The following is a 14,365-nucleotide window of genomic DNA, read 5'->3' on the forward strand; positions in this document are numbered from 1 at the left end:
CTTGATCATGATTAATGTCTTTATTTTGTCACATCAATAGCACATTTAAAGACTCTCTCTACCAACAACCACAGCAGCTCTGTGGAGATCCTCGCAGACTGAAGTGATGTATGACGAGAAACAGACGCCGCCTGGTGACCCAGTGATGTCACACTCAATCAGAAAACTCATTTAAGTCTGTCAATGAAAACTACACATGTGAAACTTCAGCACAAAACCCTCAAACACTGCACCGTGGCTGTCCACATATTTTGTAACAGAAAATGTGATTGAATATAAAAAGAACAAATGTGAAAAATACAAAATGATGGAAATTAGAAACGCAATCATAGATTATCATACACATTTTATACACAAAGCAAAGCATGTCGTGCTAACACAAAGCAGCGCACACAGAAGCTGTCACTCTACAAGGCAAAGCGCTGATTCATGATGATCAAGCCAAGGCATCGTTTGCAGTCTAAAGCTGTGCGTGGATTTTTCTTTAATCAGTGCTCTAAAATACATTTCATTAGCTGGCTTATTGCTCTTACTTACACATACATTCAAGCATGTGTGTTAACTACTGTGGTATGTGTGAGTGTGTGAGTAGTTAAAGTATGTGTTGTCTTTCTCTAAAGTAATGTTTACAGTTCTCTGGATGCCTGTATGAGCGAGTAACATGCAGTGACTCAATTTTCTAACCGTGACTAGGCCATGAAATATGTATACCTGTTACCACAAAGTTGGATACAGATTTAAATTCCAGTTTATATTCTCAAAGTGCTGCTCAGATAACATTGAACTGTCCATTACAGATATAGACCTTATCTTATAGCTAGTTTTTTCATCAATAAAGAAAAAGAGAAAAAAATGATGAAAGAAAAACAGATATATGCTTAAATATAACATCTTATGAAGAGTCAGTTCTAACATACTGAAATAAACAACATTCACATTATAATATATAATACTGACATTGATCTTATAGCAGCACATTCATTCCAGAAATTCCCTTTATGCAACGTTTCTTTGCTCAATCACAAACCTTATGCAGCTACATTATCAGAAATACTTCAGTAACACAAAGGTGCTTAGTGTTTTTGTTTCTACTGTGAGGAGTTACATTTCCATACTGTGGCAATGAAAGAAAATAAACCAAACATACACATGGATGTTGAGATGGTAGGTTAATCTAGAGAAAATGTTGGAAACATATTTGTGAGAGGTGCGATGTACAGGACAATAACACAGTCATTAAAGCTCTAGTGAGGAACTTTCAGTTTGTGTTAACTTTAGCACCTCATGTGGACAAAATGTTGGCGGTTATCTCTTCACAGATTTTGTCCAGTGCATGTGTAAGCCATGTTCTCCAACAGAAATCTCACCCTGCGTATTATAGCACTAAATGTATCACTCAGCAAAAAATGGATGGAATATATTTTCTTCTAAAGAAGAAAGTGTGTTGATACACAGGGTAGCAAACAAACAATTAAGACATTTAATGAATCAATAAATAGGCGTTGAGGTAGAATACCAAATGATACATTTCAACATTTTGAAAATTTGGGAAAGACTAAAAGGAGAACTAGCTCAGTCAGAAAGAAATAATCTCATGATAGCGAGCTAGTTTAGTTTTCATTCCAGGACTCAAAGGTTTGTTTCTATATCCACTCACATTCAACTTCCTGACCACTGCAGCCTCTGCAGATGTCATTTTTTGGTCCTTCACCATCTACATTGTACCGTATGTTATCAGCATTCACACTCTTCTCCGCTTTGATCAACTCGCAAATGAAACAAAGGTGATTGTCAGACATGCTGATAAAACGTATGTAACCTTTTAGAGACAAAAAACATGTTGTATATGTCCTGCAGAAATAGTCTTTTTTATTTTACTGGGTCTTTAATCACTGACATTGTCTTTTTCGTTACATAACTTGGTTTTCCCTTATATTTATTTACTTACATTTTAAAAATAATTGGTGTGAAAGGGGGGACTTTATGTATTTATCTAGAAATGTAAATAGCTTCTGCAGGTCATATACAAACTCATTACAATAACATAAAAACAAGGTTATATTAGACATATCATAAAAATAGAAAAATAAAAAATAATCAGAACTTACAAAAAACATCAGACAAATAAAAGAAACAGGTTATTTAAAATTCATCATCTGTTACTTGTTTATCATCCTATATTGCTAAATGCCTTGGTAGTTAGTGTTCTAATCATTGCATACTCTGCAGGATATTGTGCTACGACTACTCTGCTGGCTAAAAATAAAACTTTTGCTGTTTCTGCGCTAAAGTGCTGACTGACTGACTGACTGACTGAAATGATTGTGGCTACAATAAGCAAAGGAAAGTTTATAATTCATAATATTATATCTTTAACCTTTGCTCTTTGTTGCTTGCTTCTCTGATAGTTTCATGAAATAAATACAGACATAGAAATGAGCAGATTGGACTGCAGGTTGTTATTAGGGAGTTTGTTTCTGTGTATGTGTCAGTAGTGTGTGTAAACACTGACCATGGACTGTTCTGTACGCACATGAAAACCTGACTGACAGATGTATGAGTGTCTTCCTTAAAACCAGCGCTGTTCAACATCATCTTAAGCAGTTAATAGCATAATAATGTCCATGATGTAGTAGGTTTAAGGTATTTTATAAGTACTTCATAGATTATTAGTCCCATTGTATCAATCTAACCTCACCTATTTAAATGAAGAAACAGGCAAGGGTGAGGGTTTGAGAGGAGCTTCTGCTCAGCTGCCTGCAGACAGCATGTTTGATGATTGTAAACAAGTTTGATTACCTGCTTCATTCAGAAATTATTCTTCTTTTAGGTCCATCTATTATCAAAATAACATTGTCTTGATTCACATGATTGTTTATACTTTGTTTTTTTAAATGTCATCATAATAATTAGGTCAGTCTTGTAATCACAGCTGAATGCAGCGCCTGAATAAGCTGGACACATTTTTCTGTGTTCACTTTTTTAAAAGTTGATGTCCACATGTAATTACTTTTTCTCAACATGAGTGATGCCTTGTATTAATTAGCACCTCTGGATTTTTCTTATTTTAAGCTATCCAAATCAAATTTTCTGAAAATAACCATCTGTAGTGTATCGTTTTTCCCCCCTCATATTGGTTTTAAAGAAAAACTGTAACAATCTATTCGCCTGTATAAAAGTGTTTGTAACCACTACATCCTCTTGGAAGCACTGTCTTACATCCTGTCTAACACAAATGAGTTTGACAGAAAGCTATCAATATTACGAGTTCAGCACATTTACCTGTAGTGGCATTTTACCACTGTGCTTCCCATGCATCCTTACTTTTTTTTGCTAATTTATGAATATCTATGTGTTGATATCTTTCAGGGTTGATTCAAATGTACTGAGCAGTAAAGCCCCCTAACTCCCCACCAAGCCTACACTAAGCGAGTAAATGTAGGAATTCATATTTATAATTTATTGAAAAACTTAAGAAAGAAGATATATTTTCCCACCCGTTTGTTCCCTTCACCTCTAACACCCACCTCTTTACACCATTCTCTCTCTAGTGCCCACAAACTGCACCACCTGTTTGCGAGCGTGGGAGATGACCGGAGTGAGTGGAACGATGGGAGTACTGGGTGTCGTAGCTCCAGGAGTCGTACCACCAGGAGTCAAAGCACCAGGAGTGGAAGCAGCAGGTGTAGAAGCTGCAGGTGTTGAAGCTCCAGATGCTGAAGCCACAGGTGTAGAAGCCGCAGGCGTGGAAGCACTTGGGGTTCCTCCTGGGGTGGGGCCTGGTGTTGTACCAGGAGTAGCAGGGATGATGATCACAGGTGCCAGGCCTGGACTTTCAGCTCCAGCTCTAGGGTCCAATCGAGGAGTGGAGGTGATAAAGCGGGCCTCCCTGATTCGGTAGGGACTTCTGTAGGTGGAAATGGGTGACAGCTCGGAGCCCCAGCCCAGGTAGCTCCCACTGGAGGGAGACTGTGCATCAGCGCTGAAGTACAGAGTATTGCTGGACTCGCCAGGGATTGATGGTTTCTTCTCTGGGGAACCAATCAGAAGGGGAGATCGTCGCTCTGGTGACCAGCCGGGGGTCTTGATGTCCAGAGAGCACACAGAGGATGAGGCTTCAGTCAGTGTCGCAGCCTGGCTGTCAATGTGTCGCAGGCTTCCTGGCATTGGGGATGAAGGCGTTGGTGAGCCATAAGCTGCACTCTGAAAGTCCTCATCACCTTCAAAATAACAGATCCTTGAATCAAAATTTGTTTCCATAAGGGATACCTTGAATGCTGGTACATTTTTAAAGGGACTAGGACAAATGTATGATATGATACAAATTTCAGGACATGTAATAAATGTTTGTTTTAAATATCTGCTATACACCAACTCTCTCTGACTATTACTAAAAAGACCATCATGCCAGTCTCATTAATAAATTCTATATGTATCTTATAGTTAGAATTGAAAAATTGAAAAATGGCACGTTGAGTGTGTATGGACTTGTATATACCTATGATCAGAAAAATAAGAACTGTAAAAATCATGGTTCTACAGAGAAAGTGCAGATTTGTAGATTGCCTATTATAAGATCATCTCCAGAAAGGCCACATCATAGCCATACAAATGTCCAATCATTCACATGAATACTAGTATGTGAAAGGTGTTGTTCATAGATGACCACAGAAAATCATCACCTGACTGAAATTCTGCTCAGCTCTACAGTCTTACACACCTCTTTAAAGCTCAATGTTCTGGTTTTTGCTGCCTACTTTACTCCTTTTGGTTCATGCTCCCTGCTAAAGCCAACAGCTGTTGTCATTGAAAAAGCTTTAAAAAAGTAGTGTTCTCTACCTGCCCAGAACCAAACATTAGGCAGCCATTGTTACTGACTATCTGGGGGACAGAGAAAGGAATTCAGTAGCTAAATATAAAGCAGATATTTCCCTCAGGAGTCGAAAACAATAAACACTGAAAGAGTGAAAACTGGGCTTACATTCAGACAGAAACACGACTGCACAAATATGAAACAACTACAAGTGCCTAGAAGCTGCACCATATCTGATCAGCAGACGAGCTAAATATTTACCATACCATACCATACCATACCATACCATAGCATAACATTGTTACTTCTGGTGACCAACAAAATGTCATGTTCCATATATTAAAAGTGAAGTCTGTAGAACTGTGTGTGTCTTTGATCACTAAGTGTTTGAATATGTGCTCCAGCAGCAGGTTCAGTGATTATCAGGCATCAAACCTTTTTCCTCTGATAGTGGAGCGCTGAACTCGTCCTCTCCGGACTCCTCAGGAATGACCTCCTGGAACGGGATGATCTCTGGAAACCTCCTCATGTCCTGGATTGATGTAGGAGGAGCTTTTCTCACTGGTCGGGCAACTATACTGCTGGGAGCTGGCTGTGGTGGCTGGATCATCTCTCTGACCTGAGGACAAGAAAGTCAGCTGAGCCTCAGACTGAAGAAAAACAAACTGTACAAATACATACACAACTTGATTGCAAAGCAATTCCTACTCTATTCACTATCCTATCTCCCCACGTAATGACATCAAATCCCCCAAATAAACCTAAAAAGGTGTACTGTATTCTGAGATGAAATGATAGTTGATAAAATGATAAACTGGACAGAGCGCTTGCCTGTGGAGCCTGGGTCACCTGAGCTGGAGCTGGTTGAGGGGCTGGTTGTGTGATCTGAGGAACACGTGGTTGAATAGGTGGAATCTGTGAAATCACAGCACAAATAACAATGAGAGACCCCTCTTATGTAGAGACAATAAGTCAAAAAAGAATGTAATTTAGTCCATGGAACTCAACAAACCTGAGGGACACGAATTTCATCAGGGGAGTGGACTTCTTCAGACAGACCCATCAGCCCGGCCAGACCCCCCTCACCATACGCAGACCAGATGTTGGACACGTTTCCTGTCTTCAGGGCCAAACGAATTAGCAGCCAGTGGTGATGCTTCCAGCCCTCCCATTGGATAGGAAGGTCCATGAGGGTCCCACCCCCTAATTAGATCAGATTACACCATAGTCATAGTCATTATTATATACAGCTAGATCGATGGATAAATGATAGATGGATGTTAACAGACCAGACAGTGTTGCATGGTGATGAAAAGTGGGCGTGACTTTCTCTTCCAATGACAGTGTCGATCCACGCTCCATGCAGGCTCCACCTATTCCTCTGTGGCGAATACTCTGGAAAATCTCAAAAGATTTAGGGTGGAGGAATCGATAGTACAGAACCAGCGCTATCACACCTGTAGATAGACAGAAGACAGCCAGAAAGTCAGATGAACTGATCAAAGAGAGATGAGAGGTGTACAGGTATGCGTAGAAGCATATTGAGACAGAATGTGTTTGAATTTGCACATATGCAGATTTGTTGTGCTCTTAGTCATGCCACTGGAGCTTTGTCCAACACATAAAGCTGCTGGTAGGAATGGTGTAAAAATGTTACTTTTTTTCTGCTGGGTTTGGAGAAAAGGTCATAATACACATCGGTACTCATCGGTAAGTGAAGGAATTTGAGACTATCGCAAAATCTCTGTGTTTTCCAATGCCTACATATAAAGCAATGTTATTATTCCCCTCATTCACGTTATGATGGACCAATCATAGCTAATCTCCAATCCTGCTCCACTACGTCGCCCTGATTAGCTGGGAAGCCACTACTCCCTCATAGAACTCGCACAACGATCTTTTGTGGGCGGGTTACGGGAGCAGATGGGGAGGGGTAGTGTTGACATTCGAAATCTCCGAACTGATGTCTATATACTACCAACAGCAGCTTTAAGTCAATACTGAAATATCTCAACAACATTAACTGCCCTGAATTTGCCTAACAGATGTTCATGCTCTCGTCTTACAGACTTAAGTGATGTCTTTTTTTGTAGTGCCTAAAGCAGACTAATGTTTTCACTTACCATGTGACGTGTCTCAAAGTGTACTCATTTTAGTTTCTATTAAATGTAAACAGACATTTACTTTCCCTTGAGGATAAATCAAACATACTTTGTGGCCCCTGGATTTTCTCTGATCTTTATGAGGGGAAATGTCAATTCTTTTTTACTATCCAGGGTTTAGCCTCTCCGGCTAAGATTGTGAACTTGGTTAATATAGCTCTTTAACCTCAGCAAACTGCTAATAACAATGTGGGGAAATTAGCATGCTGACATTAGCATGCTAACACAGCTGTAGATTGTCACGCAGTGTTAAGTTGTGTTTCTTACCAATGAGGAAACTACAGAAGATAGCAGCCGGGATCCCCACAGTATCCCAGGACACCATGGTAAACAACCACGAGGAGGCCAGAAGAAGAAAAGCATTCTCTAAGAACATCACCTGAAGAAGAAAAACTCAATGGTTGGACTGAACTTCCCTGAGCTCAATCTGTACTTAATGTCATGTCTGTCATACTTTTTAATAAAAACTTGTGACAAACAGGTAGTAACTGACCCAAACCACACACATACCAGGTAAAAGCCAGCCATGCGGTATCTAGATTGACCGTACTTCACATTCAGGAAAAGAAAGATGTGAATGGCTCCCAGAACCAGGTTGAAGAGTCTCCATCGACTTGTTGATCGTATGATGTCAGTCTGCTGAGACACCATCCAGAAAGTTGCACCCAGCCAGTGCACGCCTAACCCAAAACACATACAACAAATTAAATATACTCATTGATGCACACAGAAATACACTGACTCAGACAAAGGTGATCACTACAAAGTAGAAGAGGAGGACCAACTCCTTACCCTATCCAGCCAAAGATTGAGCTTTGAGAGGATAGTTGGCATGTAGACTTACCGATGACCCCCAGGATCCATTGTTTGAAGATACGTGTGAAGAGCATAAGAACTGCAAATCTGGATCCCAACATACCGATCTGTATATGAAGAAAAATCACCTGTCACACACACAACACTAAGGCACCCACTAATGACTGACACATTAATGCAATTTAAGACTTTATATTAAGGATGAAGGTTGTTAAAATATGCCCACCCTCCACACCAGTCGACAGAGGATGGCAGCAGGAGTCATTTGCAGGTGTCCTGGTCTGATGAGGGAACAGGCTCGGGCATAGAGGACTAGAGCCCAGGCCAGAGATAACAAACACACCACAAAACACGCTGAGGCTGGAGGGGAAGAGGGAGAGGAAAAGACATGTCAACATCTTGATACATAGCTCTGATACGTGAATTCATGTAGCTTTTATAAAGGGCCGTTACAGTCGAACACTTTAAATAGACAGTAGATTAAATTGGTCACTTTCAAAGCAGCATGTATTATATTTTTTTTCCACTCTGGGGCTAAAAAGACCCTTTAAGGTGAACTGTAGAACCTTTTAGCAACAGCCTCACATTTATATGTGTGACTGTTATGGTGCAACATCAGCATTCATTTAGAGCTGTGTTTTTGCCCACCTGGTACATTTGAGTCCTATATTTTACTCTTATTTAGCTCTTTTGGGATTTTAATTAACTCACAAGAAATACAGTTGTGCTCATAAGTTTACATGGCAATTTTTCAGAAAATATTAATGATAAGAGAAAACATTTATTTTCACTCATGGTTAGTGGCTAGGTGAAGCAAAATTTTTATCAAACAACTGTGTTTACTCTTTTTATGTCATAAAGACAACAGAGACTACCCAAGAAACCATAAATTCTCCCAGGGTATGTAAACTTATGAGCACAACGGCATGTGGATCTTAGGCGATCTAATGCAATCGAATACCACCTGCCCAGCACTGAGGGATGGACAGATTTCATCAATAACTATGAACAAACTGGAGCATTAGATAGCCTAAGATACATGTATGTAGGCTATGTAATACATGGTTCTTAGGCATGCTGAAAAGAATGTAAAAAATGTAACTAAAATGTTATTAAACAACCTCTAAAAATCAGTTGAATTAAAGCAAGCTGGTGATTAAACATTGCTGGTTCATCACTCTGTGGAGCAGACCATTCTAATCCAAACACTTTTTATTGAAACAAACAAATAACTCCTCATGCTCCACCTTTGATTGTATTTTTTGTTGTTACTTCGCTATCTGCTACAATTAGAAAATATGACCACAGTTCTTTGAGGTTTGTTTGATAGTTTGATTAAATTTCTCAATACCTGGAGACTTGATTCCTATGTCAGTACAGATGAGCACATAGGTCTGCAACAGTGTCTGAGGCAGGGTGACCGCCAAGGCCTCAAACAGGCGTAATGCGGACACATCAGCCTGCTGCATGATCTCACCATACACATCCTCATCTTGCAGACACATACACTCCCACAGCCTGTGAGGGAAGAGATGGAGCATTATACCATAATAATAATAATCATGTCCATTATACAGATGGTTTAGGCATCATTGATATTGATCATAGACCAGTGAGCAAGCCCAATCCTGCCTATTTGCCGTTCTTCCCATTAGTCTATCTCACACACATAAAGGCAGCTCACCTTTTGAAGATACCCAAGTGCAGTATGTGTGTCCAGGTGAGAGACTTCCGGCGGATGCGTCCATCTGACAGGTACCACAAGTAACTGAGCCACTGAGGACCCCAACCTGAGATACACAGGCCGATCAAAATAGATATCAATCTGCAATCAATTCATCTTTTTGAATCTATATTGACAGTCTTTTTAATGTTCTCTTACCTGGCAGCAGGAACAGTGCAGTGAAGCCGGCAAGGTGGGCATAGCAGTAGTTGTGACCCACCCACAGATAGTACCCAAAGCAGTAGAAAACTGGGGAGAGAAACGACACACACACACCTTTATTAATAAGCAGACACCACCATAAACACATGTGATATGGCTGGCTGTCAAATGAGCCTGTTTGAAGCTAGTGAACAACTTTGATAAATGTGTCTGAAACACACACATGGATAGGTAAAAAATGTTGTGAAATGTGACATTCACTTAGCATTGAATTAAATTTTCATACAGTTGTACTTCACTTGAAAATGTACTGTCAATAACATGCTTTATTTCTAATTCACTAACTTTAATTGAGAATTATACTATATGATGTTTATATGTGTTTGACAGGGGACATTCTTGTGTACTATTACTTCTGTAACACTAGGTAACATTATGCAACTTCCAATCATGAACCTATTGTGTCTAACTTTCATCACAAGACTTTTATCAGTTACAATATTTGAAATGTTGGTACTTGAGTGACTCCTTTTCCAGCTTATATCGACTGCACACACCATCATATATCATGCACACAATATCAATTTAAAAGTTATCATGTAGGAAATGTTTGTAACTGTCTTGTACTATTTTCTAGGATACTGCTTTTGCTGTAGCATCTACATTTGTAGTAACCTTAAAGCTGCTGTATAGTCACAGAGTAAACATCTGTTCAGAGAGAGGGACTTCGAATGTCAACACTATCCCTCCCAACCAGATTTCCTCTTAGCCCCCCAACACAGATCAGGGTGTGCTGTCATGATAGTGCCGGAATCATAACCAATCGGAGGACGTAGTAGGGGCTGCCCCTTAAACAATCAGGACAGAGGATTGGAGATTGGCTATGATTGGTCAGTCATAATGGGAACGAGGGGAATAATAACATTGCGTGATACAAAGGCATTGGAAAACGCAGAGATTTCGCAGTAGTCTCAAATTACTTCACTTACCAATGAGTACTGATGGGCAGTATGACCTTTTCTCCAAACCCAGCAGAAAAAAAGTTACGCATTTTACACCATTCCTATCAACATTAGCTTTAAGTGGCTGATGGCTAGGATTGCATGTGTGTACATATTTTGTGTCCACACTTTTTCATATGACCTCTGCTCTTCACTCCATCCCAGCAGTCTGGTTTTATTGACAACAAGGCTGGTGATATCTGCTCTCCTCCTCTGTTCTCACTCACACTCTCCTCATCAGACTGTCTAAAGTCTCTGCCGCTCTGCCTCCCTCTCTCCCTCCCTCCATCGCTGTAATCTGAACCGTCAGAGCTGCTGAGCGGGCTGTCCGGGCAGAGTAGGCCCCCATTCTGGGGTACGCCCTTCCCCGCATCCATTCATGTACCTCCAAAAAAGAGCGCGCTGAAATATGACAACATGGCTCCGCTTTGTTTTGAAAAGAGGAAACCTTACACAGAAGCTGAAATGATGGCGTTTTAAAGATGAAGAACTCCAGCATGAGTCTGCAGTTTTGCTGCATACCTGATTTCATAACGTGCAGCGTGTAAAAATAGGAGAAAGGCGCAGTAGTGCTGACTGCAGACTCTAGTCTGGCTCTATTATTCATGACTACCCAAAATCAGACAGACGCTCATGAGGAACAAATGTTCAACTTTATATGTAGTTGTATGTTCGATTGATACAGATGTTCTCGTTGTGCAATATGACATACAATAACCCTCTGACTCATTTTGGATATGCTCGTGCCTCTCCTGCAGTTGGTGTAGCCCTCACACACTGTATCCATACACTGGCGGTAAGGCACGCGCACACATGAACGCACACGCCAATAAAGTAAAATACCACATAACGCACGAGGACATACCAGCACATTATAACCATCCTAGCTCTAGTTAATGACGCTCCGTCTTTCGTGTGTGTGTGCAGTGTATGTGTGAATGTGTGTAGGTGTCCCAGGTAGGACTCACTTGCCGTCCTCTCCAGGACGAGGAGAAATGCGGTAAAGACGAAGACGCAAACTTGACAGCACGGCATGCACGCGCCCCCGTTGTCCGGAGTCGCCGAGTAGTCTCTCATGGCGGGTTAAAAACCTAAACTCTCAGACTGACAGGGATATCTGAGTGTTATTCTGCAGGCCGGGTTTGTCCTGGTCCCGGGCGGTTGGGAGTCGGTCCAGCTGCTGCAGGCTGCTCTCTATCCTCCGTGTGTCCCCGTCCCGACAACCCCGCCCGGCCCGTTAAAGCGATAGCGCTATTACACAGAGCAGCACCTGAGAGATAAGACACAGGCCTACAGTATGATGCTATTATGATGAAGCCTGCATGAACATAAAAATTCACAAAACTCGACGACTTTACAGAAAACACAATACAATTTCACAAAGCACAACGACATTTCGCAAAACACAGTACAATTTCATAAAAATAATAACATTTTAAGAACACACCATTTCTCAAAACACAACATTTAACAAGACACAAAGACATTACAGAAAACACAACATTTCACAAAACGGATAGGGGAGGCACATTTCTTACAAGTTACTTCAGTTTTCATCATAAATGGGTAAAGTGATCTTATTACATGTTATTTGATTACTCTTGGAAAAGTACTCTAATTACATCATGTAATTTCATTACTCTTTGGAAAGTACTCTGATAACATGTAATGTGAACACTTTGGGAAACATAACAGGATGGTATTCTTTCTGATTTCATTAACTCCCAACTCGACTATTGCAACTGCATTCTTTACGGCCTCCCCTCCACTGACCTCAAAAAACTCCAATATGTCCAGAATTCCACTGCCCAGTTACTCACCCACTCCCGTTCCAGAGCCCACATCACACCCATCCTTCAGCACCTCCACTGGCTCCCCATACAGCACCGAATCCACTCCAAGACCCTGTTAATCACCTACAAAGCCCTCAATAACCCCCCCCCCCCCATACCTGACCCACCTCCTCAAACGTCAGTCCCCATCTCGCCGCCTCAGATCATCAGATGCCAATCTCCTGTCTGCTATCACCAAGTCCAAGCACAGCACCTTGGGGGAGCCTTTGCCATCGCTTCCCCGGCTCTCTGGAACTCTCTCCCTCCACACATCTGCAACTCTGACTCACTTTGATCATTCAAAAACCACCTCAAGACCTACCTGTTCAAAAAAAGCATACAGCACATGACCTCTATCTCTGCCCCACCTCTGCCCTTGTTCTGTTTTATTTTTACTTTTATTTTATGTAAAGCAACTTTGAGTATTAAGAAAAGCGCTATATAAATCCTATAAACTATTATTATTATTAGTTTGGGGAAAGAACTCTGATAATTACAGGCATGTCGATTGCGTGATGGTTAGCACTGACAATCTTCAACGTAATATTTCTTGGTTCACATCCTGGACTGAGGCTTTCCATGTGAGGAACACTTTTTCACACTGTCTAACCGATGATTTAAAGTATCCCAATAAAATGGTTAAATGAAAAGTTAGTCTCAGTTAGATATGCCCTGCCAGGCAGGCCTTTGGTGAGGTAGTTTTACTACATGATTTCAGTGATGTAGTTTAGGGTTCAAATCCTGTTCACAGACCTACTCGGTCGTTAACATGAAATGTTTTCATCACAAAAGAGACGAGCTGAGCTTTCAAATTACCTTTAAGAAATAAACTAAAAGACCTAAAGAGACAAGCAGAGGCAAAGACAGGGACAGGGCTGCTGCCTTTCAATGCAAGGGTCCTGGGGTCAAATTCCAGCGTGGAAAAACTTTCCTCACACTGGAGTTTTAACTGCACCTGTGAAGGGCAATATTCAAATTGTGGAATGAAAAGACCTACAAAACTAAGGTTACAGAAGCAGTGATGTTGGGGATAGGCCTGTTACCTTTCAATCTGATGGTTCTGGGTTCAAATCTGGGCTTCCATTGAAAATGAAAGTTTCCTCACAATGTGGTTGAGCTGTGCTTTTAAACCACTACAACACAGTGGTGGAATGAAGAGACTTGAAAAGTAAGATCATCCAAGCAGCTCTGTGGTGTTGTGGATGTGACCGCTTCCTTTCAATGTACATGTAATTTTATTAAGTTAATACTTGATTAATACATACATATTTAAGTAGATACTTAATTTAGTATGTACTTGTTTAAGAACACACAGATTGAAAGGTAGCAGACCCATACTATCCTGTGATCCAGTGTTTCTTTTCTTTGTCAAGTTGTAAAATATACAAAAAGTCTCACTAAAAATAAGAAGTGGAAACTGTGCCATGAACACAACTCGTGTCAACTTTTTTTCAATTCCATTGATTAAGCATGCAGATACTACTCATGTAGATTTTATTAAATTGGAATTATGTTTTCTATCATTACATATCATTTACTGCCCAAAATGTATTTAAAAACTCTCATGACTTTCAACCCAGCTCTTTATCCACTAGATCAGGGTTTCCCAAAGTGTGGGTCGGACCCCCTGAGAGGTCGCAAAACACTATTGGGGGGGTCCCAAATGTCTTCCAGTATTTTTTTTTCTTACGTAATCTAATCTAAAATGGCATAATTTACCCATTATTGGAAAATGTCAACAAACAGTTAAATTTGAAATAATCCTTGCAAATAAAAATGTTTCATTAGTTTTCTGTCTCCCTCTGTTGCCAGATGACTCATGAGGTTAGAGTTAGTTAACAGTTAATTAACAGAAG

General features: G+C 40.5%; 1 protein-coding gene across 1 annotated transcript; it reads right to left on the reverse strand.

Moving 5' to 3' along the window:
- Nucleotides 1-11,921, reverse strand: LOC117810006 (XK-related protein 5-like). The gene is made up of 13 exons (XM_034679543.1): nt 11,646-11,921; nt 9,674-9,763; nt 9,476-9,581; nt 9,143-9,309; nt 8,018-8,151; nt 7,820-7,898; nt 7,486-7,655; nt 7,243-7,354; nt 6,103-6,270; nt 5,826-6,016; nt 5,645-5,728; nt 5,249-5,432; nt 1-4,220 (listed from the first exon to the last, which is right to left on the reverse strand). The coding sequence occupies exons 1-13, from the start codon at nt 11,752-11,754 to the stop codon at nt 3,532-3,534; spliced, it is 2,283 nt and encodes a 760-aa protein (XP_034535434.1). The 5' UTR covers nt 11,755-11,921; the 3' UTR covers nt 1-3,531.
- Nucleotides 11,922-14,365: the final 2,444 nt, after the last annotated feature.

The sequence above is a fragment of the Notolabrus celidotus genome, chromosome 3 (genome assembly GCF_009762535.1).
Source record: "Notolabrus celidotus isolate fNotCel1 chromosome 3, fNotCel1.pri, whole genome shotgun sequence".
In the NCBI taxonomy this organism is placed as follows: Eukaryota; Metazoa; Chordata; class Actinopteri; order Labriformes; family Labridae; genus Notolabrus; species Notolabrus celidotus.

Bases quoted from the DNA above. Each gene is read 5' to 3' on its own strand.
- LOC117810006 (XM_034679543.1), bottom strand. From the start codon at position 11,754: ATGAGAGACTACTCGGCGACTCCGGACAACGGGGGCGCGTGCATGCCG. The intron at 9,582-9,673 runs GTAAGAGAACAT...TGTGTATCTCAG, and splicing joins TGCACTGTTCCTGCTGCCAG to GTTGGGGTCCTCAGTGGCTC. The intron at 5,433-5,644 runs GCAAGCGCTCTG...TCTTGTCCTCAG, and splicing joins AGGTGACCCAGGCTCCACAG to GTCAGAGAGATGATCCAGCC.